This window comes from Oncorhynchus gorbuscha, linkage group LG09, assembly GCF_021184085.1.
Source record: "Oncorhynchus gorbuscha isolate QuinsamMale2020 ecotype Even-year linkage group LG09, OgorEven_v1.0, whole genome shotgun sequence".
Classification (NCBI taxonomy): Eukaryota; Metazoa; Chordata; class Actinopteri; order Salmoniformes; family Salmonidae; genus Oncorhynchus; species Oncorhynchus gorbuscha.
Genome location: NC_060181.1, coordinates 17,854,941 through 17,882,914, shown reverse-complemented (window position 1 = coordinate 17,882,914; position 27,974 = coordinate 17,854,941). Strand labels below are relative to the sequence as shown.

At 45.4% G+C, this 27,974-nt stretch overlaps 1 protein-coding gene across 1 annotated transcript in view; it reads right to left on the bottom strand.

The window, feature by feature from the left end:
* Window positions 1–27,974, bottom strand: part of LOC124043220 (potassium voltage-gated channel subfamily H member 8-like) — a 167,278-nt gene that overhangs the window by 53,153 nt on the left and 86,151 nt on the right. Inside the window, exons 7-10 of the mRNA XM_046361549.1 lie at window positions 14,263–14,467; window positions 12,484–12,696; window positions 11,518–11,717; window positions 10,045–10,294 (exon numbers count right to left, since the gene is read on the bottom strand). Of these exons, the coding sequence (XP_046217505.1) occupies window positions 10,045–10,294; window positions 11,518–11,717; window positions 12,484–12,696; window positions 14,263–14,467 (868 nt within the window). The remainder of the gene's footprint in view (window positions 1–10,044; window positions 10,295–11,517; window positions 11,718–12,483; window positions 12,697–14,262; window positions 14,468–27,974) is intronic.

The window sequence follows — 27,974 nt, the reverse complement described above, 5'->3', positions numbered from 1 at the left end:
GTTTATACTTGCGTACTATTGTTTGTTCAGATGAACGTGGTACCTTCAGGCGTTTGGAAATTGCTCCCAAGGATGAACCAGACTTCTGGAGGTCTACAGTTTTTTTTCTGAGGTCTTGGCTGATTTATTTTGATGTTCCAATGATGTCAAGCAAAGAGGCACTGGGTTTGAAGGTAGGCCTTGAAATACATCCACAGGTACACCTCCAATTGACTCAAATGATGTCAGTTACTCTATCAGAAGCTTCTAAAGCCATGACATCATTTTCAGGAAATTTCCAAGCTGTTTAAAGGCACAGTCAACTTAGTTTATGTAAACTTCTGACCCCACTAGGATTGCGGTACAGCAAAATAATCTGTCTGTGAACAATTGTTGGAAAAATTACTTGTGTCATGCACAAAGTAGATGTCATAACCGAATTGCCAAAACTATAGTTTGTTAACAAGAGATTTGTGGAGTGGTTGAAAAACGAGTTTTAATGATTCCAACATAAGTGTATGTAAACTTCCAACTTCAACTGTACCTGCAATATATTTATGTATTTTAAAATACTTAATACATGTATTTTAAATGAAATACATGTCAAAATACAACTATTTTGTAGTTTTGATATATTGATCTTTATGGTGTTTTGTAAATAATTTTTTCCCCCATCCCTGGATGCTAGGGGGGTACTGATAGTAAACAGTAACTGCTCTAAACAATGACTGCTCTTATTCCCTCTCTCTCCTCCTCTATTCACTCCTACCTACCTGATCTCTCTCCTCTCCTCTCCTCTATTCACTTCTACCTACTTGATCTCTCTCCTCTATTCACTCCTACCTACCTGATCTCTCTCCTCTCCTCTCCTCTATTCACTCCTACCTACCTGATCTCTCTCCTCTCCTCTATTCACTCCTACCTACCTGATCTTTCTCCTCTATTCACTCCTACTTACCTGATCTCTCTCCTCTCCTCTCCTCTATTCACTTCTACCTACTTGATCTCTCTCCTCTATTCACTTCTACCTACCTGATCTCTCTCCTCTGTTCACTCCCACCTACCTGATCTCTCTCCTCTCCTCTATTCACTCCTACCTACCTGATCTCTCTCCTCTGTTCACTCTGTTCACTCCCACCTACCTGATCTCTCTCCTCTCCTCTATTCACTCCTACCTACCTGATCTCTCTCCTCTCCTCTCCTCTATTCACTCCTACCTACCTACTTACCCTCCTACTTACCTATTCACTCCTCTCCTCTATTCACTCCCACCTACCTGATCTCTCTCCTCTCCTTTCCTTTCCTCTATTTACCTGATCTCTTTCCTCTCCTCTATTCATACCTACCTACCTGATCTCTCTCCTCTATTCACTCCTACTTACCTGATCTCTCTCCTCTCCTCTCCTCTATTCACTCCTACCTACCTGATCTCTCTCCTCTGTTCACTCTGTTCACTCCCACCTACCTGCTCTCTCTCCTCTCTTCTCATCTATTCACTCCTACCTACCTGATCTCTCTCTTCTCTTCTCCTCTATTCACTCCTACCTACCTGATCTCTCTCCTCTCCTCTCCTCTCCTCTATTCACTCCTACCTACCTGATCTCTCTCCTCTCCTCTATTCACTCCTACCTACCTGAGCTCTCTCCACTATTCACTCCTACTTACCTGATCTCTCTCCTCTCCTCTCCTCTATTCACTCCTACCTACCTGATCTCTCTCCTCTCCTCTATTTACTCCTACTTACCTGATCTCTCTCCTCTTCTCTCCACCCCTCTATTCACTCCTACTTACCTGATCTCTCTCCTTTCCTCTCCTACTTACCTGATCTCTTTCTTCTCCTCTCCTCTATTCATACCTACCTACCTGATCTCTCTCCTCTCTTCTCCTCTATTCACTCCCACTTACCTGATCTCTCTCCTCTCCTCTATTCATACTTACCTACCTGATCTCCTCTCCTCTCCACTCCTCTCCTCTCCTCTCCTCTATTCACTCCTACCTACCTGATCTCTCTCCTCTATTCACTCATACCTACCTGATCTCTCTCCTCTCCTCTATCCATACCTACCTACCTGATCTCTCTCCTCTCCTCTATTCACTCCTACCTACCTGATCTACTTGATCCCTCTCCTCTCCTCTCCTCTCCTCTCCTCTCCTCTCCTCTCCTCTCCTCTCCTCTCCTCTCCTCTCCTCTCCTCTCCTCTCCTCTCCTCTCCTCTCCTCTCCTCCATTCACTCCTACCTACCTGATCTCTCTCCTCTCCTCTCCTCTCCTCTATTCACTCCTACTTACCTGATCTCCTCTCCTCTCCTCTATTCATACCTACCTACCTGATCTCCTCTCCACTCCTCTCCTCTCCTCTCCCTCTCCTCTCCTCTCCTCTCCTCTCCTCTCCTCTCCTCTCCTCTCCTCTCTCTCTCCTCTCCTCTCCTCTCCTCTCCTCTCCTCTCCTCTCCTCTCCTCTCCTCTCCTCTATTCACTCCTACCTACCTGATCTCTCTCCTCTATTCACTCATACCTACCTGATCTCTCTCCTCTCCTATCCTGTATTCACTCCTACCTACCTGATCTCTCCCCTCTCTTCACTCCTACCTACCTGATCTCTCCCCTCTCCTCTATTCACTCCCACATCCCTCACTCCCTCCCTTGTTCATTTTTCTAATTTACTTTCCTCTCCTCTATCTATTCCTCCTCTTTACCCCCCTCTTTCTCTATTGTTTTGGCTGTGAGAAGGTTTGTAAGGAGTTGGCGTGACTCTTTAGAGAGCTTTCACTGTTCCCAGACACTCAATGTCCGGCTGACCTTCTGCACAGTCAGCAGGAGTGCTCTGAAAGGGAGTGTTGTCCCTGTCCAATACTGTATGCACACATGACACAAAGAGACACACACACACACACACACACTGTACACATGGGCAGAGCAGATGCGAACACAAACACACAGACAAAGACTTAGTCATAGATACTTTACACAGCGACTCACACACAGTCAAACAAATTCAGTCAGACCCTTACTGTACAGAGCCACACACAGATAGAGAGTCAGAGATATTTTACCATGTGAATAAGCAAAAGCTCACAAACATACACACACACGCACGCATTCACGCCAACTGGGGGAAAAGGAGGAAGACAGAGACACATAAGTGGTCTGTCTGTCAAATGTTAAAAAACAAATGAGTGACAACTAGAAAAGGAGAGAGAGAGATTGAGAGAGAGAGAGAGAGAGAGAGAGAGAGAGAGAGAGAGAGAGAGAGAGAGAGAGAGAGAGAGAGAGAGAGAGAGAGAGAGAGAGAGAGAGAGAGAGAGAGAGAGAGAGAGAGAGAGAGAGAGAGAGAGAGAGAGAGAGAAAAGGAGAAAGGGAGATGGACAATAGGAGAGAGAGAGAGAATGGGCTCCTGAGTTCTGCAAAAATATAAAATTTACAGTTGGATAAATGTAGATAAACTTGAATTTTTTCAGAAGGACTTATACAGAATACTAACTTCAACATCAAAACCTTCAATCCAAATCACAATTCCATACCAAAACCTTGATTTTGGACAAAATTACCCGAATGGACTATTACTACCAAGGACTATCAAGAAAAAACTTCTAACAAAGCAAAACCTGCAGAAGAATGACAGCGGTACCTGGAAATGCCATCCAACACAAAACTGAGTGAGTAATATTCAGTCTGAAGCTACTTCTGAAGCCAAAATGTAAAAGACAATCTCCAGGTCATTTTGTTATATAAAGCTACGTAAATAAGTATACTAAGCTAACAAGCTAGGACAGAACAGACATGGTGGCAGCTTCAATTTGCACTGAACTGTGAAGTGAGAGGTGTGAACCAATGAGACTACCAATGGCAAGGGGGTTTCACAGCCCCCCCCCACCCAAAGGCAGAGTCCTTTGAAGCCCCCATGTCTTCACCCTGTCTAGAGGTCATTACAATACAGTACTCCGTGGATATAAAAAAAACACTACAAGGAATAAGTACAAAAAAAGCTCCTCAAGGAGAGTCCAGAGAAACTATTTTCTGACTGCTATAAAGAGGTGAACATAAGCAACTTCATTTTCCACACAGACCATCCCCTGGCATGGTACAGAGCACACTATGTCAAGACAGAGGGTATTGGCCCAGGGTGGAAACTCAGAATACTAGACATTGAGGAAATGTAAACAACCTCTGTCAACGTGTACAAGTCTGGGACAGTAATGGTGCAGGCCATCCTCATGCAGTTCCAGTATTTTTACGGGATCAAAGAGAGAGCACAGAAGGAAAATTATATCGTGGACTGGGATATGTTCCGCAATGCGTCGAACAACAACATTGATGAATACGCTGATTCGGTGAGCAAGTGCATCAACGATGTCGTACCCACAGCAACTATTAAAACATTGCCAAACCAGAAACCGTGGATTGATGGCAGCATTCACACGAAACTGAAAGCAAAAGCCACTGCTTTTAACCAGGGCAAGGTGACCGGAAACATGACCGAATACAAACAGTGTAGCTATTCCCTCCGCAAGGCAATCAAACAAGCTAAGCGTCAGTATAGAGACAAAGTAGACTCACAATTCAACGGCTCAGACACAAGAGGTATGTGGCAGGGTCTACAGTCAATCACCGATTACAAAAAGAAAACCAGCCCCTTCTCGGACCAGGATGTCTTGCTCCCAGACAGACTAAACAACTTCTTTGCTCGCTTTGAGGACAATTCAGTGCCACTGACACGGCCCGCTACCAAAACCTGCGGACTCTCCTTCACTGCAGCCGACGTGAGTAAAACATTTAAACGTGTTAACCCTTGCAAGGCTGCAGGCCCAGACGGCATCCCCAGCTGCGTCCTCAGAGCATGCGCAGACCATGGTATGTTTACGGACATATTCGATCAATCTTTATCCCAGTCTGCTGTTCCCACATGCTTCAAGGGGGCCACCATTGTTCCTGTTCCCAAGAAAGCTAAGGTAACTGAGCTAAATGACTACCGCCCTGTAGCACTCACTTCCGTCATCGTGAAGTGCTTTGAGAGACTAGCACAACAACCCCCCCCCCCCAACAAGACCGAAAGTGCAGAAGGTGGAGATGGACAGCTGTCTGAGAGAGCTGGCTGCTCTACGGACTGAGATGAGAGAACTTAGAGGTCAGAGAGCTAAGGTGTTACAGTGATCAGAACACCCCCACAGGCAAGCCAGCAGAACAGCTCACGCCAGACCCAGACCACAACCTCAACACCACAATGGGATAAACAACATGGTACCCAACCCCATAGACCCCACCCCCTCCTAACAGCCCCCCACATCCATCGAGGACACACAAAAGCCAGAGATTATGCTCCTCATTGACTCAAATGACAAATACATTCATACATACACTTTTTACCAAACACAAAGTGGCTAAACTCTGGTGCCCAAACACTAAGCATGCCCTGGAGCTGTTGTCAGAGGACAGACTAGGGTCTCCCAGCAACATCATAATTCACACATGCACAAATGACCTGATGGCCAAGCAGGAAAAGGTGGCAACAGCACTCAAGGGAGTGATTGAAAAAGCTTCTTCCACTTTCCCCAACGCACAAGTGGTTATCTCCATACAGCGGGTGAATTCAAGCATTTCACAAGACTGTGCCTTAAAACCTAATGTCTACCTGGCCCACCACTCCACCCTGGACCTGAACAGCCTTTATTCCCAGGTCTACCTCTACAAGGCAGCAATCCCTACTTTTGCCAGGACCCTGAAGGACATCACCCTGAACGGTAGCACCCCCCCCCCCCCATATCAGACCTATGCCCATTCTGCCCAGCTCATGCCCACCGCCCCTGCGACAAGGACCTCAATATGACAGCAGGACATATGCCCAGGCTGTGAGCAGAGCAACAGGCCCAACCCCCACTATTACACCGCCCCCAAGCCCCCATCCTGTGACCTAAGAGGTATGTATCAGATGCTCAACAAGCACTGCTCACTCCTACTGTAATGGTCCGGGCCTAAACCACACAAAAACAACACTAGACACTATAGAACACAAATATTTTACTATCTCATCCTGGAATATACAAAGTCTGAGGTCATCTGCCTTTGGCCTAAAGAGCAGGAACCCAGACTTCATCAAATAAATTGGCAATACAGACATTGTAATCCTACAAGAAACATGGTATAAAGAAGATGGACCAACTGGTTACCCTCTAGGTTACAGAGTCCCATCCACCAAACTACCAGGTGTGAAACATGAAACAAGGAAGAGATTCAGGGGGTATGCTAATTTAGTATAGAGCAGACCTAACACACTCTATTAAATCAGTCAAAACAGGAACATGTTACATCTGGCTCGGGGAAATGATCCTGGCTTGAGGAAATGATTTCCAGAGAGAAAAATGTCCTCCTGTGTGCTACCTAACCCTAACCCCCCCAATAGAATCCCCATACTTTAACAATTACAGCTTCTCCATCCTAGAGGGGGAGATCAACAATTTCCAGGCTCAGTGACATGTACTGGTCTGTGGTGACCTAAATGCCAGAACTGGACAAGAACACCCTCAGCACACAGAGGGACAAACACCTACCTGGAGGTGACAGCATTCCCTCCCCCATATGCCCCCTTAGACACAACTACAACAACATAAACAAAAAAAGGGTCACAATTCCTGCAGTTCTGTCGGACGCTGGGTATGTACATAGTCAATGGTAGGCTTCGAGGGGACTCCTCTGATAGGTACACCTATAGCTCTGTTACATCCTGGGTATGTACATAGTCAATGGTAGGCTTCGAGGGGACTCCTATGGTAGGTACACCTATAGCTCTGTTACATCCTGGGTATGTACATAGTCAATGGTAGGCTTCGAGGGGACTCCTCTGGTAGGTACACCTATAGCTCTGTTACATCCTGGGTATGTACATAGTCAATGGTAGGCTTCGAGGGGACTCCTCTGGTAGGTACACCTATAGCTCTGTTACATCCTGGGTATGTACATAGTCAATGGTAGGCTTCGGAGGGGACTCCTCTGGTAGGTACACCTATAGCTCTGTTACATCCTGGGTATGTACATAGTCAATGGTAGGCTTCGAGGGGACTCCTCTGGTAGGTACACCTATAGCTCTGTTACATCCTGGGTATGTACATAGTCAATGGTAGGCTTCGAGGGGACTCCTCTGGTAGGTACACCTATAGCTCTGTTACATCCTGGGTATGTACATAGTCAATGGTAGGCTTCGAGGGGACTCCTCTGGTAGGTACACCTATAGCTCTGTTACATCCTGGGTATGTACATAGTCAATGGTAGGCTTCGGAGGGGACTCCTATGGTAGGTACACCTATAGCTCTTTTACATCCTGGGTATGTACATAGTCAATGGTAGGCTTCGAGGGGACTCCTATGGTAGGTACACCTATAGCTCATCTCTTGGCAGTAGTACTGTAGACTACTTTATCACTAACCTCAACCCAGAGTCTCTTAAAGTGTCCACAAACAGTCCACAGACACCCCTATCTGATCACAGCTAAATCCAACTCTACTTGAACAGAGCTATATTCAATCATGAGGCATCAAAGCCAAAGGAACTGAATAATATTAGAAATGCTATCGATGGAAGGAAAATAGTGTGGAATTCTACAAAAAATACAATTAGGCAACAACAAATTCAATCCCTTCTAGACAATTTACTGGACAAAAGGTTTCACTGTAACAGTGAAGGTGTAAACTTGACAGTAGAAAACCTAAACAATATTTTTGACCTCCCTATCAAATCTAAACATTTCAAGCAGACAATGTAAGAAAATTAATAACAATGACAAATGATTTGATGAAAGAATAAAAATAAAGACAGAAGACCTGAGCCTACACCTTCACAATGGTGAATCACTAAAACAATACAGAAATACACTACGGAAAAAGAAGGAACAGCAAGTCAGACATCAGCTCAATGTATTTGAATAAACCATAGAATCTATCCACTTCTGGGAAAACTGGAAAACTCAAAACAAACAACAACACGAAGAGTTATCTATCCAAAATGGAGTATGTATGGATAAACCACTTCTCCAATCTCTTTGGCTCAATAACAAAGAACAAACAGCAAAAACATATACATGATCAAATACAAATCTTAGAATCAAAATATTAAAGACTACCAGAACCCAGTGGATTCTCCAATTATATTGAATGAACTACAGGACAAAATAAAACCCTCCAACCTAAAAAGGCCTGTGGGGTTGATGGTATCCTAAATTAAATTATCAAATATACAGAACACATATTCCAATTTGCTATACTTAAACTCTTTAACATCATCCTCAGCTCTGGCACCTCAATATTTGTTGAATAAAAAAATATATGCATCAACAGCAACCTTCGGAAAATTCTCTGCATTATCATTAACAGGAGACTCATACATTTCCTCAAAGAAAACAAGGAACTGAGGAAATGTCAAATTGGCTTTTTACCAAATTACTGTACAACAGACCACGTATTCACCCTGCACACCCTAATTGACAAACAAACAAACCAAAACAAAGGCAAAGTCTTCTTATGCTTTGTTGATTTCAAAAAAGCCTTCGACTCAATTTGGCATGAGTGCCTGATATACAAATTGATGGAAAGTGGTATTGTGTCACGTGTGCTCCCTCTCAGGCCTCTAGGTCACCAGGCTGCTCGTTAGGGCGCACACCTGCAGTACGTGCATAATGACACTCACCTGGACTCCATCACCTCCTTGATTACCTGCCCTTTATATGTCCCTCCCTTTGGTTTCTTCCCCAGTTGTCATTGTTGCTGTTTCATGTCAGTGCGCTGTTTGTGGTTCTTGTTTTGTTCATTTATTAATTAAACGTATTCACTCCCTGAACTTGCTTCCCGACTCTCATCGATACATGTTTGGGGAAATACAACATTATAAAATCCATGTACACAAACAAGCTTGTGGTTAAAATTGGCCAAAAACACACATTTCTTTCCACAGGTCAACGGGGTGAGACAGGGATGCAGCTTTAGCCCCAACCTCTCCAACATATATATCAACGAATTGGTGAGTGCACTAGAATAGTCTTCAGCTCCCAGCCTCACCCTACTAGAATCTGAAGTCAAATACCTACTGTTTGCTAATGATCTGGTGCTTCCGTCCCCAACCATGGAGGGTTTACAGCAGCACCTCGATATTCTGCACAGATTCTGTCAAACCTGGGCCCTGACAGGCTCTCAAGAGAAGAAAGGCTATGTGCACACTGCCCACAAAATGAGCTGCACTTCCTGCCAAATGGATGACCATATTAGAGACACATATTCCCCTCAGATTACACAGACCCACAAATTTGAAAACTAATCAAATGATCAACTCCCATATCTATTGGGTGAAATATCACAGTGTGCAATCACAGCAGAAATATTTGTCACCTGTTGCCACAAGAAAAGGGCAACCAGTGAAGAGCAAACACCATTGTACATACAACCTATATTCATGTTTTTTATTTTCCCTTTTTTACTTTTAACTACTTGCACATCATTACAACATGACATTTGAAATGTCTTTATTATTTTGGAAATTTTGTGAGTGTAATGTTTACTGTTCATGTTTATTAATCATTTCACTTTTGTTTATTATCTATTTCACTTGCTTTGGCAATGCAAACATATATTTCCCATGCAAATAAAGCTCCTTAAATTGAAGAGAGGAAAAATATAGAGAAGTGTAGATGGTCTTTCTGTCAGACGCTGTCATACAGCTGGAGGTCAGACACAGTAGCTGTCATAAAGAACAGGGGTTTTCATGGTGAATGGAATGGATGGATAACTCATGGGAGTGACAGGTGACAGAGGACTGTAGATTCCGCCCGACAATGGAAACTATGATCCACAGGTGGCCTGTTGGGATGGAATCAGACAAGTAGCATCACAAAGTGTTCCAACAATGGACTTGGATTTTGTCTGTCTGCCTACCGTTCTGCTCTCTCTCTCTCTCTCTCTCTCTCTCTCTCTCTCTCTCTCTCTCTCTCTCTCTCTCTCTCTCTCTCTCTCTCTCTCTCTCTCTCTCTCTCTCTCCCTCCCTCCCTCCCTCCATGTCTCACCCAGTATAGCCAACACCATGTCTCACCCAGTATAGCCAACACCATGCCATCCTTCAGCACCTCCATGGACCCAGAGCAGACAAAGAAGATGGCCTGCAGGGCGTCCCCCTGGCGCAGCAGATACTCCCCAGGGGCACAGAATGTTGTCTTGATGTGCAGGGACAGGGAGCGCAGGCACCCCCTGCTGGCCGAGGCAAACAGAGACAGCTCCAATATCTCCTTGTTCAGGTGCATGGTGATGTCAGAGCGCAGCTCATCTGGGAAGTCCTTCAGCAACTGAGGGGAGGGGGAGGTGGACAGAGAGAAAGAGGGAGGGGAGAGGGAGAAGAAGAGAGAAAGGAAGAGGAGAGGGGAAGGAGGAAAGAGGGAGAGAGATTGACAGCCATGGCATGATTGCAGTTGACTCTAAACTGTTATCTTGGTCAGTTTTCTCTTGACTTTTTTATTTCTATTATTCACCTCAAGGGACTTCCTGGTTAAATAAAGGTTAAAAAGGTCAGGTAAATAAATAAAAAGTAATGATGTCACCAAACATCAGCATGTATCAGGCCACTTTGAATGAAGGCACTTTGGTGAAAATATTGCAAGTGTTTTGCAGTAAGTTGTGTTGACTTTAGGCTGTGCTGCATGGAGCGAGTTGAACTTTTGACACGGCACAAGTGGTCATAGCCTTGGGAAGTAGAGGGGCTGAAGTTGCTGCAGCAGCCCCTGATAAATCACAATTAAAAAATAATGTACATATATTTTAGTCATTTTAGTCAGAGAAATTAAGTGTTAAGTGCCTTGCTCAAGGGCATCGATACATTTTTCACCCAGTCGGCTCAGGGATTTGAACCAGCAACCTTTCGGTCACGGGCCCAACGCTCTTAACCATTACTCATGTATGGCAAAGTGGAGAAAAAACTTTTCAGCAGAGTGGGGAGGAATCTTTACAGATTGTGTTGAATGGACAGAGGGGATCTGATCCTAGATTTTGAGACCCTTCATGAATACCGGCCCAGACCCTATATGGAGAACTCTGCTTCACACTATTGTTCCCATCACACAGCACCAGCGACATTACTATCACAGTAATCAATCTCTCCAACATCTAATCATCCCTGACACACAATGTTTGTCAGTCTCTGTTTCAGCATATAACAGAAAAGTGCTGAGCAGAAAAGATCAATGAGTCATCAGCCCACAGAGGCCCACTTTAATCAACAGGCCTATCTATAATTCATACATCTGTGATTCATCTCCCTATCCTATATGAATGCTTTGCTCTGTTCTGTTATGTGTCTCACAGGCAAACATCTCTTGAGGCATGATTGGCCACTGTCTCTCACTCAGCTTCTGTCTCTATCTTTTTCTTGGTCTACCTACGTATCTGTCTCTCTGTCTAAGTGAGTCTCAGTCACTCTCTCTCTCTCTTTCTCTCTCTTTCTCCACATTTTCAGCCAAGTCTCTTAATTGTCTACAATAAAAGTTATCATCAAGCCCTTGATTAGTTGAATCACCTCGTTGGAGTCAATGCCGTTGTTGACGGACCATGTGGTCTGGAAGTACTCCAGCATGCGTTGTTTGAGGCCCTGGGGCAGGTGGTGGACTCGGATGAAGTCCTTCAGGTCCTTGGTACGGGTGTGGTACTGGGACCAGCGAGAGTACATCCGCTGGATAATGGCCGTCACGTTACCAAACACCAGGGCGTGCATCAACGCTAGAGGGGGAGGGAGGGAAGCAGGGTTTTGGGGGGTTCAATTAGGATTTGCAGGGGCATGAAATTGGAAGATGGGGTGGGCATGATATTGGTTTGGGGTTAGAGTGTGGGAGTAAAATTGGGGTTGGGGGTTGTTTGGAGGGTTCAATTGGGAGTTGGATGGGCATGAGATTGAGAGGTGGGGCATGAGATTGAGTGAAGAGAAGAAAAAGATTTACTCGAGGCTAATAACTCAATTTCCCCTATACACTGTACACACTAGGTCTGACCTATACCAGACTCTATCTGGGCTGGCTAGGTCTTTGTTTTCATCTCATAAACACTGGAGGGAGACAGGGGAGATGAGGCATGGGACGCACACACACACACACATCCACACACACACCCCTTATGTCTCTATGCTCCCTGTGTGTGTGTGTGTGTGTGTGTGTGTGTGTGTGTGTGTGAGCGTGCGTGTGATTGCCCCCAGGCAGTCGGGGACATTTACCACATCCAGACTCATGAACATCCAGAGGGAGAACACTTGCCACTGTGACCTCATGTAAACCCTCTGCCCCAAAACCAGTTCACGTCTCTGGTTTGAACCAGATAAAACTGGTCCAAACCAACTGATCAGCCACTTTAGCCTTTATCACAGTACAACTAGATGAAACCAGACATAACAAAAATGATGACCATCAACTAAATAGAACTATTTGCCTGGCAGTCACATTTTACATGCATGAATTGTGATGTGTGTATGTGTACTTGTGTGTGTCTCCCCTACCTCCGATGAGCATGGTGCAGATGGAGAAGATCTTCTCAGCGTCGGTGTTGGCTGACACGTTGCCGAAGCCCACGCTGGTCAGACTGGACAGGGTGAAGTAGAGAGAAGCGATGTAGACACTCCTCAGAGAAGGTCCGCTCAGCCTCGTCCCGTTCACTTCCCCCTGGGGGTCGTAGGGAGACTCTAGACGCTTCCCCAACTCATGGAGCCAGCCTGGAGACAGAGAGGAGGGAGGGAAAGACAGGCTTTGTTCCAATTCTCTACTCTTCTCTCGTACACTCCCTCTCATGATGTAGAAGAAGTGTAAGGAATGTGGTAGAAACTTTCTCCAATCATTCTTGTGAGGCTTTGTTCTAAACGTCTCCCTATTCCCTACGTGGTTTACTTCTTTTCCCCAGAACCTTGCACTAGCTATGTAAATACATATAACGTAATTGGAGCCCAAAATTGGAGTTAACAATATAGCTTCTCTGAGCTGTATCCAGAGCCCTGGATGCCTAACATACAAACTGGAGTAATAGCAGGTAGAAATGGACTGGACATAGGGCACTTTGGGAAAATGCCAGATGGGCTGGTCCATCTGAAGCCCGGTGGGCCAGTCTAAATTGGGGGTTTTGCACAGAATGATCATCATTTGGAAAATAACGTGGTGTTAGAAACAACCAGGACAATTTCTGGTCCCAATCTATCCCATAGCAATCCAATCCATAGCAAGTACCTGAGAACCAAAACTGATCCTAGGTCAGGTTCTATCTGTGACGTGAGTGTTGAGATAGTCATCAGGCCCCTGAGACCTCCACCAGACACTGAAGAATGGTAATTGGATATACCTCTCTCACAGAGCTCCTGACACTGACGTGGGATCAGCATTAGAATATCGTAATTGGGATAGAGCACATTAATCCGGTAGCCCTGATATACTGACCTCAGATCATTTTATGACACTGAGGCTGAGTTAATTGGGGAAAAAAGCATCAGCTTCTCATGGCCCCATCAATACTGACCCAGAATCAGTTTGGAGACGTCAGGTAGAGGTAATTGAGAACAGCACCTGGCTCATCGATACTCACCGAGGATCAGCCCTAGAGGCCTCATTATGTGTTGGATCTGGAGTTAGTTCAGGGGAAGTTTGGGCCGATGACTAGTCATTACTGTGGGACTATGCTACTCTGTCAATCATAACCCCAGAAACAAATAAAAACAGGACAAGTTTTCCCCCAGTCACATTCAATTCCCCATGCATGAATATGTTATAGCATATGTAACAAAGGTCTCGCTAGAAATCACTCAAATCAATAAAATAATCAACACAGCCATTAAAACTGCAGAGAGAGATGCTTGCTGGAAAGCTAATAAAGGCTAGCCAAAAACAAACACACATAAGCCATGATATGCTGCGAAAACCAGCTGACACTACCAACCAAAAACACCCACTCACCAAATGTCAGCTCCACCCCAGAGCTCTAAGACAGAACTAGCTGCTCACCGATGTCCGGCTCATTCATTGATGTCCATGGTCTCTGGCCAGGTGCCTGATCCCATCCCTGAACCCCTCCAGACAGAACTAGCCACTTACCGATGCGATGCCCACCTTAACCCTGATCCATTCTCTGACATGTTCACCCCTCAGATGCTCACCCCTCACCCTCCCACCTCTCTTCCTGACCTCTACTTTCCCCATCTCTGAACCCCCCCCCCTCTCCAAGTCAGAACAAGCTGCTCGCTGATGTGATGCCCCAAATCCCTGATCAGACAGAAATAGTCGCTCCCACCACTCACCGATGTCCCAGGAGTAGGCGTTGGCCTCCATCTCCTTCTTGCCGATGACGTACCAGATGCAGGCCATCCAGTGGGCCAACAGGGCGAACATGGACATGAGCAGGGTGAGCACCACAGTGCTGTGCTGGGAGTACCGGTCCATCTTCTGGAGCAGACGCAGCAGCCGGAGCAGACGCACTGTCTTCAACAGGTGGACTACTGATACCTGGGTGGGGAATGAATGACAGGTGTGGTTCTATTACAGTGATAGCAGATGAGGTACAGAGGGGAGCAAGTGGCAAGAGTCTTCATCGTCATTATCATCCTCCTCCTCCTCAGCTGACTGACACATTTTTGGACTTAAAAGATGCATTTCAGAACCGGCTGCTTCTTGATCAATGTGACCTGCATGACTGCATTATGGAAATGGTAGGGAGGTAGTAGTGAGGATCTGGCATTCACCTGGCATTACCATCGCCTGGCATCACCATCGCCTGGCATCACCCTGGCCTGGCATCATCACTATCTGGCATGACTCATAACTGGCATCTCCATCATCTGGCATCCCCATTTACTGGCATCACCATCACCTGGCATCACCATTACCTGGCATCACCATTACCTGCCATCACCACTACCGGGCATCACCACCATCTGGCATCACCATCATCTGGCATCACCATTACCTGCCATCACCACTACCGGGCATCACCACCATCTGGCATCACCATCATCTGGCATCACCATTTCCTGGCATCACTATCACCTGGCATCACCACTACCTGGCATCACCATCATCTGGCATCACTAATACTTGGCATTACCACCATCTGACATCACCTGTTATCATCAAACCATCATCTAACTCAGTTTAGGAGCCTGAGATGGCTTATCTATTGAAGGAGTCCTGTTCTATGGATATGACAATGTCCTCCTGTACTTTGTGTAAAAGCATAACACAGGCAGCCCAATTCTGATATTTTTTCCACCAGTTGGTCTTTTGACAAATCACATCAGATCTTTTTAAGAGCTGATCTGATTGGTCCCAAGACCAATTAATGAAAAAAATATCAGAATTGTCCTGCCTGTGTAAATGCCTGCGTAAAGTGTAACTCAAGCACAGTTGAAGTCAGAAGTTTATATACACCTTAGCCAAATTGTTATGCTGGTGAATGAGGACCCAAAAGCGACTTAACGGAAACAGAGTCTTTATTCACGTCTTAAACAAAAGCGATAATCCTAATGCAAAAACAGAAAAACTGAAATCCACTCGTCAGTAGAGAGGAATGACTGGAGACGCGACCACAGACTGCAGGTCGCTTCGGGAAGGCACCGGCCGTAGCTGACATTGACACCTGCTCACACGCAGCATCTGAAGAAGGTAAAACACGACAGGGCGGAACAAGGACACAGCACAGCGAACATCAAGCAAGGATCCGACAAGGACAGAAGCGGAAAACAGAGGGAGAAATAGGGACTCTAATCAGAGGGCAAAATAGGGGACAGGTGTGAAAAGAGTAAATGAGGTAGTTAGGAGAATGAGGAACAGCTGGGAGCAGGAACGGAACGATAGAGAGAGAGAGCGAGAGAGGGAGGGAGAGAGGGAGGGGGAGAGAGAGGAATAGAAAGAGGGAAAGAACCTAATAAGACCAGCAGAGGGAAACGAATAGAAGGAAAGCACAGAGACAAGACATGATAATCAATGACAAAACATGACACAAATACATTTAAACTCAGTTTTTCACAATTCCTGACATTTAATCCTAGTAAAAATTCCCTGTTTTAGGTCAGTTAGGATAGCCACTTTATTTTAAGAATGTGAAATGTCAGAATAATAGTAGAGTGATATATTTCAGCTTTTGTTACAACCTGACAGAGCTTGAGAGGATCTGCAGAGAAGAATGGTAGAAACTCCCCAAATGCAGGTGTGCCAAGCTTGTAGATTCATACCCAAGAAGGCTCAAGGCTGTCAGTGCATTCAACCAAGGTAGATTAACAACAACATATTACAGTCATAGCAAGTACAATGTTAATGAGAATGCTGGTGCTGTTCAGGCCAACTACAGTTGAAGTCGGAAGTTTACATACACCTTAGCCAAATACATTTAAACTCAGTTTTTCACAATTCCTGAGATTTAATCCTAGTAAAAATTCCCTGTTTTAGGTCAGTTAGGATAGCCACTTTAAGAATGTGAAATGTCAGAATAATATTATATATAATGACTTATTTTAGCTTTAAGTTCTTTCATCACATTCCCAGTGGGTCAGAAGTTTACATACACTCAATTAGTATTTGGTAGAATTGCCTTTAAATTGTTTAACTTGGGTCTAACGTTTCGGATTGCCTCCACAAGCGTCCCACAATAAGTTGGGTGAATTTTGGCCCAGTCCTCCTGACAGAGCTGGTGGAACTGAGTCAGGTTTGTAGACCTCCTTGCTCGCACACACTTTTTCAGTTCTGCTCATATGGTGTGCGTACTGGCGGTAGAGAAGTCAGGCGCAGGAGAGCAAAGACTGTGTTACAACGGATCAGTTTAATGATAAAAATCACCTTGAACAAAAAAACAATATATACAATTGGACAAAAACCCCAGACACAACATGCACAAGCACTTACAATAAATAATACCTGACAAGGACATGTGGGGAACAGAGGGTTAAATACACAACATGTAATTAATGGAGTTGAAACCAGGTGTGGGAAGACAAGACAAAACAAATGGAAAATGAAAAGTGGATCGGCGATGGCTAGAAGACCGATGACGTCGATCGCCGAACGTCGCCCGAACAAGGAGAGGAACCAACTTCGGGGGAAGCTCACAAATTTTCTATGGCATTGAGGTAAGGGCTTTGTGATGGCCACTCCAATACCTTGACTATGTTGTCCTTAAGCCATTTTGCCACAACTTTGGAAGTATGCTAAGGGTCATTGTCCATTTGGAAGACCCATTTGCGACCAACCTTTAAATTCCTGACTGATGTCTTGAGATGTTGCTTCAATATATTCACATATTTTTCCTCCTCATGATGCCATCTATTTTGTGAAGTGCACCAGTCCCTCCTGAAGCAAAGCACCTCCACAACATGATGCTGCACCCCCATTCTTCATGGTTGGGATGGTGTTCTTCGGCTTGCAAGCATCCCCCTTTTTCCTCCAAACATAACGATGGTCAATATGGCCAAACAGTTCCATTTTTGTTTCATCAGACCAGAGGACATTTCTCCAAAAAGTATGATCTTTGTCCCCATGTGCAGTTGCAAACCGTAGTCTGGCTTTTTTATGGCGGTTTTGGAGAAGTGGCTTTGTCCTTGCTGAGCGGCCTTTCAGGTTATGTCGATATAGGACTCGTCTTACAGTGGATATAGATACTTTTGAACCTGTTTCCTTCAGCATCTTCACAGCATCTTCACACATCATTGCTCACGAGGGGCGCAGCGGTCTAAGGCACTGCATCTCAGTGCAAGAGGCGTCATTACAGTCCCTGGTCGAATCCAGACTGTATTACATCTGGCAGTGATTGGGAGTCCATACTGCGGAGTACAATTGGCCCAGCATCGTCTGGGTTTGGCCGTCGTTGTAAATAAGAATTTGTTCATAACTTACTTGCCTAATTAAATAAAGGTAACATAATATTTATTTTTTATTATAAATTAAATCTGCATCATCATTGTTGTCAGCACTATCTTTCAGAGCAGATCAGCAATATTCAATTCTATAAAATTATACCAATGGCATCATTAAAAAATCATCATCATCCTCATCATCCGTCTTGTGATCTTCAACAGGAATATAGTTCTCCTCCATGCTTTGAGTAAATACACTGCTGCATATTCTCACACTTCTTTCATTTCTTTGACATTTGAGTGCTTGGTGCTGAAGGCACTGTGAGAGAGAACGAATGCAGAGAGTGATTTCCTGTGAACAGGAACTCACAAATGCCCTGTGTGTGCCTGCCAAATAGTACCCTATTCCTTATACAGCGCACTACATTTGACCAGAGTCCAACAGGTCCTGGTCCAATGTAGTGCACTATATTGTGAATAGGGTGCCATTTGGTACACACTGCGTCTTTAACAAGGCAATGAAAATGAGCAGCAATCTCCCCTTGCCACCCAGGCTGATAGTAAAGCTATAGCTCACTGCAACAATGCTGTAAACTCAGAACCACACACACAGTAAACCAATGGCAATAAACCAGTGCTGAGCTATACAAAATACACAACCATGTCTGAGGTCAAAGTAAGCACTTTCTAAAGTCCCTTCAAAGCCCAGTTCCGTTTCAAATCCCACTAGCTGTCCAATCCGTACGTTCCCTCTCTATAACAACTGATTTCAGGCCTGTTAAAATGCTCATATGGCATCAATAAAGAGTGTTTCTGACTGACAAGGATCTTTCAGTGGAAAAAATAGCAATCATACACTTCACTTCAGGTGGGCTGTAAGTGTGTGATGAAAGTCTGTGTGTGTGTGTGTAAATCTCTATCCACTTACATATGCTTTCACCTCCCTCCCTCCCTCCCTCCCTCCCTCCCTCCCTCCCTCCCTCCCATACAATGTGCAGCACATTATAGCAGTTTCCCAGAAAGACTTCGGAACTGCTCCTCAGGCAATCTCGAACAGCAGTCCATCATAACACAGCTCCTTAGACCTTAGCCACCACACACACACACACACACACACACACACACACACACACACACACACACACACACACACACACACACACACACACACACACACACACACACACACACACACACACACACACACACACACACACACACACACACACACACACACACACACACATTTACAAACAGCCTTTTCTCTGGGACTAACTGAGAAATAGTGAGAGAATGTGTGTGTGTACATCTGCAAGCTTGTGTGTGTGTGTGTGTGTGCGCAGGTTTGCACAAATGGATGGGGAAGATGGTTAAGAGTAAGAAAGTGGGCCAGTAATTGTGTAGAAAGGTAACAAAACAGAAAGGAGGCACTTTCGAGAAAGGGAGAAGGACGATGGGAAAATAGAGATGAAGGGTAGAGAGGAAGTGGATTTAAAAGAGAGAGAGAGAGAGAGAGAGAGAGAGAGAGAGAGAGAGAGAGAGAGAGAGAGAGAGAGAGAGAGAGAGAGAGAGAGAGAGAGAGAGAAAATAGAAAGAGAGAGAGAGAGAGAGAGCAAAATAGACAGAAAGAAAGAGAGAGAGTGAGAGAGTGAGAAAGAATCAGAGAGAACGAGAGTCAGAGAGAGAGAGCGAGATAGAGTCAAAGAGAGAGCAAAAGAGAGAGTCAGACAGACAGACAGACAGACAGACAGACAGACAGACAGACAGACAGACAGACAGACAGACAGACAGACAGACAGACAGACAGACAGACAGACAGACAGACAGACAGACAGACAGACAGACAGACAGACAGACAGACAGACAGACAGACAGACAGACAGACAGACAGACAGACAGACAGACAGACAGACAGACAGACAGACAGACCAATCAATAACCCCCAAAACCAACCATGCCCACACCCCATTTAGAACCCCTCAGATCAGACCTATGCCAAAGGTGCTTCCACAAAGTACTGAGCAAAGGGTCTGAATACTTAAGTAAATGTGATATTTCAGTTTTTTATTTTCATAAATTTGCAGAAATTCTAAAAACCTGTTTTTGCTTTATCATTATGGGATATTGTGTGAAAATTAATGAGGAAAAAAATGATTTAAGCAATTTTTGAATAATGTTGCATCATAACAAAATGCGGAAACAGTCAAATGGTCTGAATACTTTCAGAATACACTGTAAACGCCAAAACTGGACAAACACTTGACACCCTCAGCAAACAAGGGGACAAACACCTACCTGAAGGTGACAGGGTTCCCTCCCCCATATGCCACCCTAGACACAACTACGACAAAATAACCAACAAAAACGTGTCACAACTCCTGCAGTTCTGTCGCACGCTGGGTATGTATGTTGTTAATGGTAGGCTTCGAGGGGACTCAGTGGGTAGGTACACCTACGGTACGTACAATTATTGCTCATCTGTTTGCAGTAGTACTGTAGAATACTTTATCATTGATGTCATCCAAATTCTCTCAGAGCGTTCACAGTCAGCCCACTGACACCCCTGTCAGATCACAGTAAAATCACAGTCTACTTGAACAGAGCAATACTCAATCACGAGACATCAAAACCAAAGGAACTTAATAATATTAAGAAACACTATTGATGGATGGAAAGTAATGTGGAAACCTACAAAAAAACAATTAGGCCACAACAAATTCAACCCTTGTTAGCCTTTTGTGACTACGGGGCAGTATTTTCATTTTTGGACGTTCCCGTAGTAAACGGGATATTTTGTCAGGACAAGATGCTAGAATATACATATACAGTATTTGACTTCTCAATTTCCCTATCAAAAAATTGCAAAAACCTAAGAAAGAAATCGAGAATCCTATCCAGTAAAAAACATAGAGACCCAGAAAACCTGAGCCTACGCCTTCACTGTGGTGAATCACTAAAACACTATGGAAGAAGAAGGAACAGCACATCAGAAATCAGCTCAATCTAATTGAAGAAACCATAGAATCTAACCACTTTTGGGAAAATTGAAACACACTAAACAAAGAACACGAAGATCAAGACAAAGGAATGTGTCATGTTTGTCATTTATTATCTTGTCTTGTCCCTGTGCTTCCCATTCTATTCGTTTCCCTCTGCTGGCCTTATTTGGTTCTTTCCCTCCTTCTAGCCCTCTCTCTCCCCCTCCCTCTCTCACTCTCTCGCTCTCTCTTCTCTCTATCGTTCCGTTCCTGCTCCCAGCTGTTCCTATTCCCCTAATCATCATTTAGTCTTCCCACACCTGTTCCCGATCCTTTCCCCTGATTAGAGTCCCTATTTATTCCTTTGTGTTCCGTTCCTGTGCCGTCAGTTCCTTGCATTGTATTCACCATGCTGTGATTGCGTTTCGCCCTGTCCTGTCGTGTTTTTGCCGTGATTGTGTATTACCCTGTCCTGTCGTGTTTTGTGCCTTCATCAGACGCTGCGTGTGAGCAGGTGTCTCAGTCGACTACGGCCTGCGCCTACCCGAAGCGACCTGCAGTCTGTGGCCGCTTCTCCAGTTGTTTTCCCCTCTACAATCTAGAGGATTTCTGTTATTCCGTTTTGAACATTAATAAACTCTGTTTCTGTTAAGTCGCGTTTGGGTCCTCGTTCACCTGCATGACAGAAGGAACTGACCAAGGAATGGACCCAGCGACTTCAGACGCTGTTTACACTGCCGTCAAGATCCAAGGAGCCATGCTCGGCAGACACGAGCAGGAATTGTCTGCTGCTCGCCATGCCGTGGAGAACCTGGCCGCTCAGGTTTCCGACCTCTCTGGACAGTTCCAGAGTCTACGTCTCGTGCCACCTGTTACTTCCTGGCCTGCCGAGCCTCCAGAACCCAGGGTTAATAACCCACCTTGCTACTCCGGGCAGCCCACTGAGTGCCGCTCCTTTCTCACGCAGTGTGAGATTGTGTTCTCTCTCCAACCCCACACATACTCTAGAGAGAGAGCTCGGGTTGCTTACGTCATTTCACTCCTTACTGGCCGGGCTCGAGAATGGGGCACAGCTATCTGGGAGGCAAGGGCTGATTGCTCTAACAGATTCCAGAACTTTAAAGAGGAGATGATTCGGGTTTTTGACCGTTCAGTTTTTGGTGGGGAGGCTTCTAGGGCCCTGGCTTCCTTATGCCAAGGTGAACGGTCCATAACGGATTATTCCATTGAGTTTCGCACTCTTGCTGCCTCTAGTGAGTGGAACGAGCCGGCGCTGCTCGCTCGTTTTCTGGAGGGACTCCACGCAGTGGTTAAGGATGAGATTCTCTCCCGGGAGGTTCCTTCAGATGTGGACTCTTTGATTGCTCTCGCCATCCGCATAGAACGACGGGTAGATCTTCGTCACCGGGCTCGTGGAAGAGAGCTCGCATCAACGGTGTTTCCCTGCTCCGCATCGCAACCATCTCCCTCCTCTGGCTTTGAGACTGAGCCCATGCAGCTGGGAGGGATTCGCATCTCGACTAAGGAGAGGGAACGGAGGATCACCAACCGCCTGTGCCTCTATTGCGGAGTTGCTGGACATTTTGTTAATTCATGTCCAGTAAGAGGCCAGAGCCCATCAGTAAGCGGAGGGCTACTGGTGAGCGCTACTACTCAGGTCCCTTCATCTAGATCTTGTACTACTATGTCGGTCCATCTACGCTGGACCGGTTCGGGTGCTACATGCAGTGCCTTGATTGACTCTGGGGCTGAGGGTTGTTTCATGGACGAAGCATGGGTTCGGAAACATAACATTCCTTTCAGACCGTTAGACAAGCCTACGCCCATGTTTGCCTTAGATGGTAGTCATCTTCCCAGCATCAAATTTGAGACACTACCTTTAACTCTCACAGTATCTGGTAACCACAGTGAGACTATTTCTTTTGATTTTCCGTTCACCGTTTACACCTGTTGTTTTGGGTCATCCCTGGCTAGTATGTCATAATCCTTCTATTAATTGGTCTAGTAATTCTATCCTATCCTGGAACGTTTCTTGTCATGTGAAGTGTTTAATGTCTGCCATCCCTCCCGTTTCTTCTCTCCCTACTTCTCAGGAGGAACCTGGCGATTTGACAGGAGTGCCGGAGGAATATCATGATCTGCGCACGGTCTTCAGTCGGTCCCGAGCCAACTCCCTTCCTCCTCACCGGTCGTATGATTGTAGTATTGATCTCCTTCCAGGGACCACGCCTCCTCGAGGTAGACTATACTCTCTGTCGGCTCCCGAACGTAAGGCTCTCGAGGATTATTTGTCTGTGTCTCTTGACGCCGGTACCATAGTGCCTTCTTCTTCTCCGGCCGGGGCGGGGTTCTTTTTGTTAAGAAGAAGGACGGTACTCTGCGCCCTGCGTGGATTATCGAGGGCTGAATGACATAACGGTTAAGAATCGTTATCCGCTTCCCCTTATGTCATCAGCCTTCGAGATTCTGCAGGGAGCCAGGTGCTTTACTAAGTTGGACCTTCGTAACGCTTACCATCTCGTGCGCATCAGAGAGGGGGACGAGTGGAAAACGGCGTTTAACACTCCGTTAGGGCATTTTGAGTACCGGGTTCTGCCGTTCGGTCTCGCCAATGCGCCAGCTGTTTTTCAGGCATTAGTTAATGATGTTCTGAGAGACATGCTGAACATTTTTGTTTTTGTCTATCTTGACGATATCCTGATTTTTTCTCCGTCACTCGAGATTCATGTTCAGCACGTTCGACGTGTTCTACAGCGCCTTTTAGAGAATTGTCTCTACGTAAAGGCTGAGAAGTGCTCTTTTCATGTCTCCTCCGTTACTTTTCTCGGTTCCGTTATTTCCGCTGAAGGCATTCAGATGGATTCCGCTAAGGTCCAAGCTGTCAGTGATTGGCCCGTTCCAAGGTCACGTGTCGAGTTGCAGCGCTTTTTTAGGTTTCGCTAATTTCTATCGGCGTTTCATTCGTAATTTCGGTCAAGTTGCTGCCCCTCTCACAGCTCTTACTTCTGTCAAGACGTGTTTTAAGTGGTCCGGTTCCGCCCAGGAGCTTTTGATCTTCTAAAAGAACGTTTTACGTCCGCTCCTATCCTCGTTACTCCTGACGTCACTAGACAATTCATTGTCGAGGTTGACGCTTCAGAGGTAGGCGTGGGAGCCATTCTGTCCCAGCGCTTCCAGTCTGACGATAAGGTTCATCCGTGCGCTTATTTTTCTCATCGCCTGTCGCCATCTGAGCGCAACTATGATGTGGGTAACCGTGAACTGCTCGCCATCCGCTTAGCCCTAGGCGAATGGCGACAGTGGTTGGAGGGGGCGACCGTTCCTTTTGTCGTTTGGACAGACCATAAGAACCTTGAGTACATCCGTTCTGCCAAACGACTTAATGCCCGTCAAGCTCGTTGGGCGTTGTTTTTCGCTCGTTTCGAGTTTGTGATTTCTTACCGTCCGGGTAGCAAGAACACCAAGCCTGATGCCTTATCCCGTCTGTTTAGTTCTTCTGTGGCTTCTACTGATCCCGAGGGATTCTTCCTTATGGGCGTGTTGTCGGGTTGACAGTCTGGGGAATTGAAAGACAGGTTAAGCAAGCACTCACGCACACTGCGTCGCCGCGCGCTTGTCCTAGTAACCTCCTTTTCGTTCCTGTTTCCACTCGTCTGGCTGTTCTTCAGTGGGCTCACTCTGCCAAGTTAGCTGGTCATCCCGGTGTTCGAGGCACTCTTGCGTCTATTCGCCAGCGCTTTTGGTGGCCGACTCAGGAGCGTGACACGCGCCGTTTCGTGGCTGCGTGTTCAGACTGCGCGCAGAAGAAGTCTGGTAATTTTTTTCTGCTTCTGCTCCTGGTCTTGCTGGGTCTCAGTCTGTTCCCTGCCATCGCATCTCTCCTGTTATTGTCCCTGCCCTTGCTGTGTCTCAGTCTGTCCCTAGTTCTCATTTTTTTTTTTTAGAGTAGTACCCTAGTTTCCCTTTTTATCGTTTTTCGTTACGGTCCTGAGGAGAGGAGTTGGGTTCTTTCTCGGGACGTGCTGGACCGTTTGATCTATGATTTCCTCCGTTGCCGCCAGTGTTCCTCCTCGAGAGCGCCAGGAGGCGCTCGGTGAGTGGGGGGGTACTGTCATGTTTGTCATTTATTATCTTGTCTTGTCCCTGTGCTTCCCATTCTATTCGTTTCCCTCTGCTGGTCTTATTTGGTTCTTTCCCTCCTTCTAGCCCTCTCTCTCCCCCTCCCTCTCTCACTCTCTCGCTCTCTCTTCTCTCTATCGTTCCGTTCCTGCTCCCAGCTGTTCCTATTCCCCTAATCATCATTTAGTCTTCCCACACCTGTTCCCGATCCTTTCCCCTGATTAGAGTCCCTATTTATTCCTTTGTGTTCCGTTCCTGTGCCGTCAGTTCCTTGCATTGTATTCACCATGCTGTGATTGCGTTTCGCCCTGTCCTGTCGTGTTTTTTGCCGTGATTGTGTATTACCCTGTCCTGTCGTGTTTTGTGCCTTCATCAGACGCTGCGTGTGAGCAGGTGTCTCAGTCGACTACGGCCTGCGCCTACCCGAAGCGACCTGCAGTCTGTGGCCGCTTCTCCAGTTGTTTTCCCCTCTACAATCTAGAGGATTTCTGTTATTCCGTTTTGAACATTAATAAACTCTGTTTCTGTTAAGTCGCGTTTGGGTCCTCGTTCACCTGCATGACAGAATGACTGTGGACTACAGGAAAAAGAGGACCGAGCACGCCCCCATTTCCATTGACAGGGCTGCAGTGAAGCAAGTTGAGAGCTTCAAGTTCCTTGGTGTCCACATCACCAACAAACTAACATGGTCCAAGCACACCAAGACAGTCGTGAAGAGGGCATGACAAAACCAATTCCCACTCAGATTGGGCATGGGTCCTCAGATCCTCAAAAGGTTCTACAGCTGCACCATCGAGAGCATCCTGACTGGTTGCATCACTGCCTGGTATGGTAACTGCTCGGCCTCTGACCGCAAGGCACTACAGAGGGTAGTGCGAACGGCCCAATATGTCACTAGGGCCAAGCTTCCTGCCATCCAGGACCTCTATACCAGGCGGTGTCAGAGGAAGGCCCTAACAATTGTCAAAGACTCCAGCCACCCAAGTCATAGACTGTTCTCTCTGCTACCGTAAGGCAAGCGGTACCAGAGCACCAAGTGACAAGTGCTCCAAGTCCAAGAGCCTTCTAAACAGCTTCTACCCCCCCCCAAGCCATAAGACTCCTGAACATCTAATCAAATGGCTACCCAGATTATTTGCATTACCCCCCCCACCGCTCTCCCCCTCTTCTACTCTCTGTTGTTATCATCTATGCATAGTCACTTTAATAACTCTACCTACATGTACATATTACTTCAACTAACCAGTGACCCCACACATTGACTCTGTACCGGTACCACCCTTTATATAGACTCGCTATTGTTATTTTACTGCTGCTCTTTAATTACCTGTTTCTTTTATTTCTTATTCTTATCCGTAATTGTTTTAACTACATTGTTGGTTAGGGGCTCGTAAGTAAGCATTTCACTGTAAGGTCTACCTGTTGTATTCGGCGCGTGTGACTACAACACTTGATTTGAAAACGGAGAAATTGAGATTTATGGGTAAACCACTTCTCCAATCTTTTGTCTCTATAACAAAGAACAAACAGCAAAAACATATACATTATCAAATACAAAATCTTAGAATCAACTATTAAAGACTACCAGAACCCACTAGATTCTCCAATTACGTTGAATGAACTACAGGAGAAAATAAAACCCTCCAACCTAAAAAGGCCTGTGGGGTTGATGGCATCCTAAATGAAATGATCAAATATTCAGACCACAAATTCCAATTGGCTATACTTAAATTCTTTAACATCATCCTCAGCTCTGGCGCCCCAATATTTGGAACCAAGAACTGATCACCCCAATTCACAAAAGTGGAGACAAATTTGACCCCAATAACTACCGTGGGATATGCTTCAACAGTAGCCTTGGGAAAATCCTCTGCAATGTACTGAGGAAATGTCAAATTGGTTATTTTCCAAATTATCGTACGACAGACCATGTATTCACACCCTGCACACCTTAACTGACAAACAAACAAACCAAAACAAAGGCAAAGTCTTCTCATGCTTTGTTGACTTCAAAAAAGCTTTTGACTCAATTTGGCATGAGGGTCTGCAATACAAATTGATAGAAAGCGGTGTACAACATTATAAAATCCATGTACACAAACAACAAGTGTGCGGTTAAAATTGGCAAAAAACAGTCATATTTCTTTCCACAGGGCCGAGGGGTGAGACAGGGATGCAGCTTTAGCCCCAAACTCTTCAACATATAAATCAACGAATTGGCGAGGGCACTAGAATAGTCGCCCTACTATCTGAAGTCAAATGTCTACTGTTTGCTGATGATTTGGTGCTTCTGTCCCCAACCAAGGAAGGTCTACAGCAGCACCTATATCTTCTGCACAGATTCTGTCAGACCTGGGCCCTGACAGGAAATCTCAGTAGTACAAAAATAATGGTGTTCCAAAAAATGTCCAGTTGCCAGGACCTTAAATACAAATGTCCTTAGAGCACACAAAACCAATATATATCTTTGCCTAAACATCAGGGCACAGGTAACTTCCACATAGCTGTGAACGATCTGAGAGACAATGCAAGAATGGCCTTCTACGCCCTCAAAAGGAACATTTGACATGCTAATTAGACTCTGTATGCAGAATTCTTCAAAAACATCCTCTGTGTATAATGTAAAACACCAAATAATGCATGCAGAGCAGAATTAGGCTGATACCCCATAATTATCAAGATCCAGAAAAGAGACTTTCAATTCTACATCCACCTGAAAGGAAGCGATTCTCAAATCTTCTATAACAAAGCCATCACCTGATCCCTTCCATTCTCACCATAACCATTATAGGTTATAATGGCACTTTGGCCTTCTGAGCGTCATAGTGTTGGATAGAAGTCATTGTTGTATACAGTAGATGAGGAATTTGAAGTGGTTAACCGGAGTTAATATACTCTAAGAAAAAAAAGGTACTATCCAGAAACTAAAAGGGTTCTTCGACTCTCGATTGGAGAACCCTTTGAAGAACCCTTTTTGGTTCCATCTAGAACCCTTTCCACAGAGGATTCTACATGGAATAGAAAAGGGTTCTACCTGGAACCGAAAAGGGTTCTCATATGGGGACAGCTGAA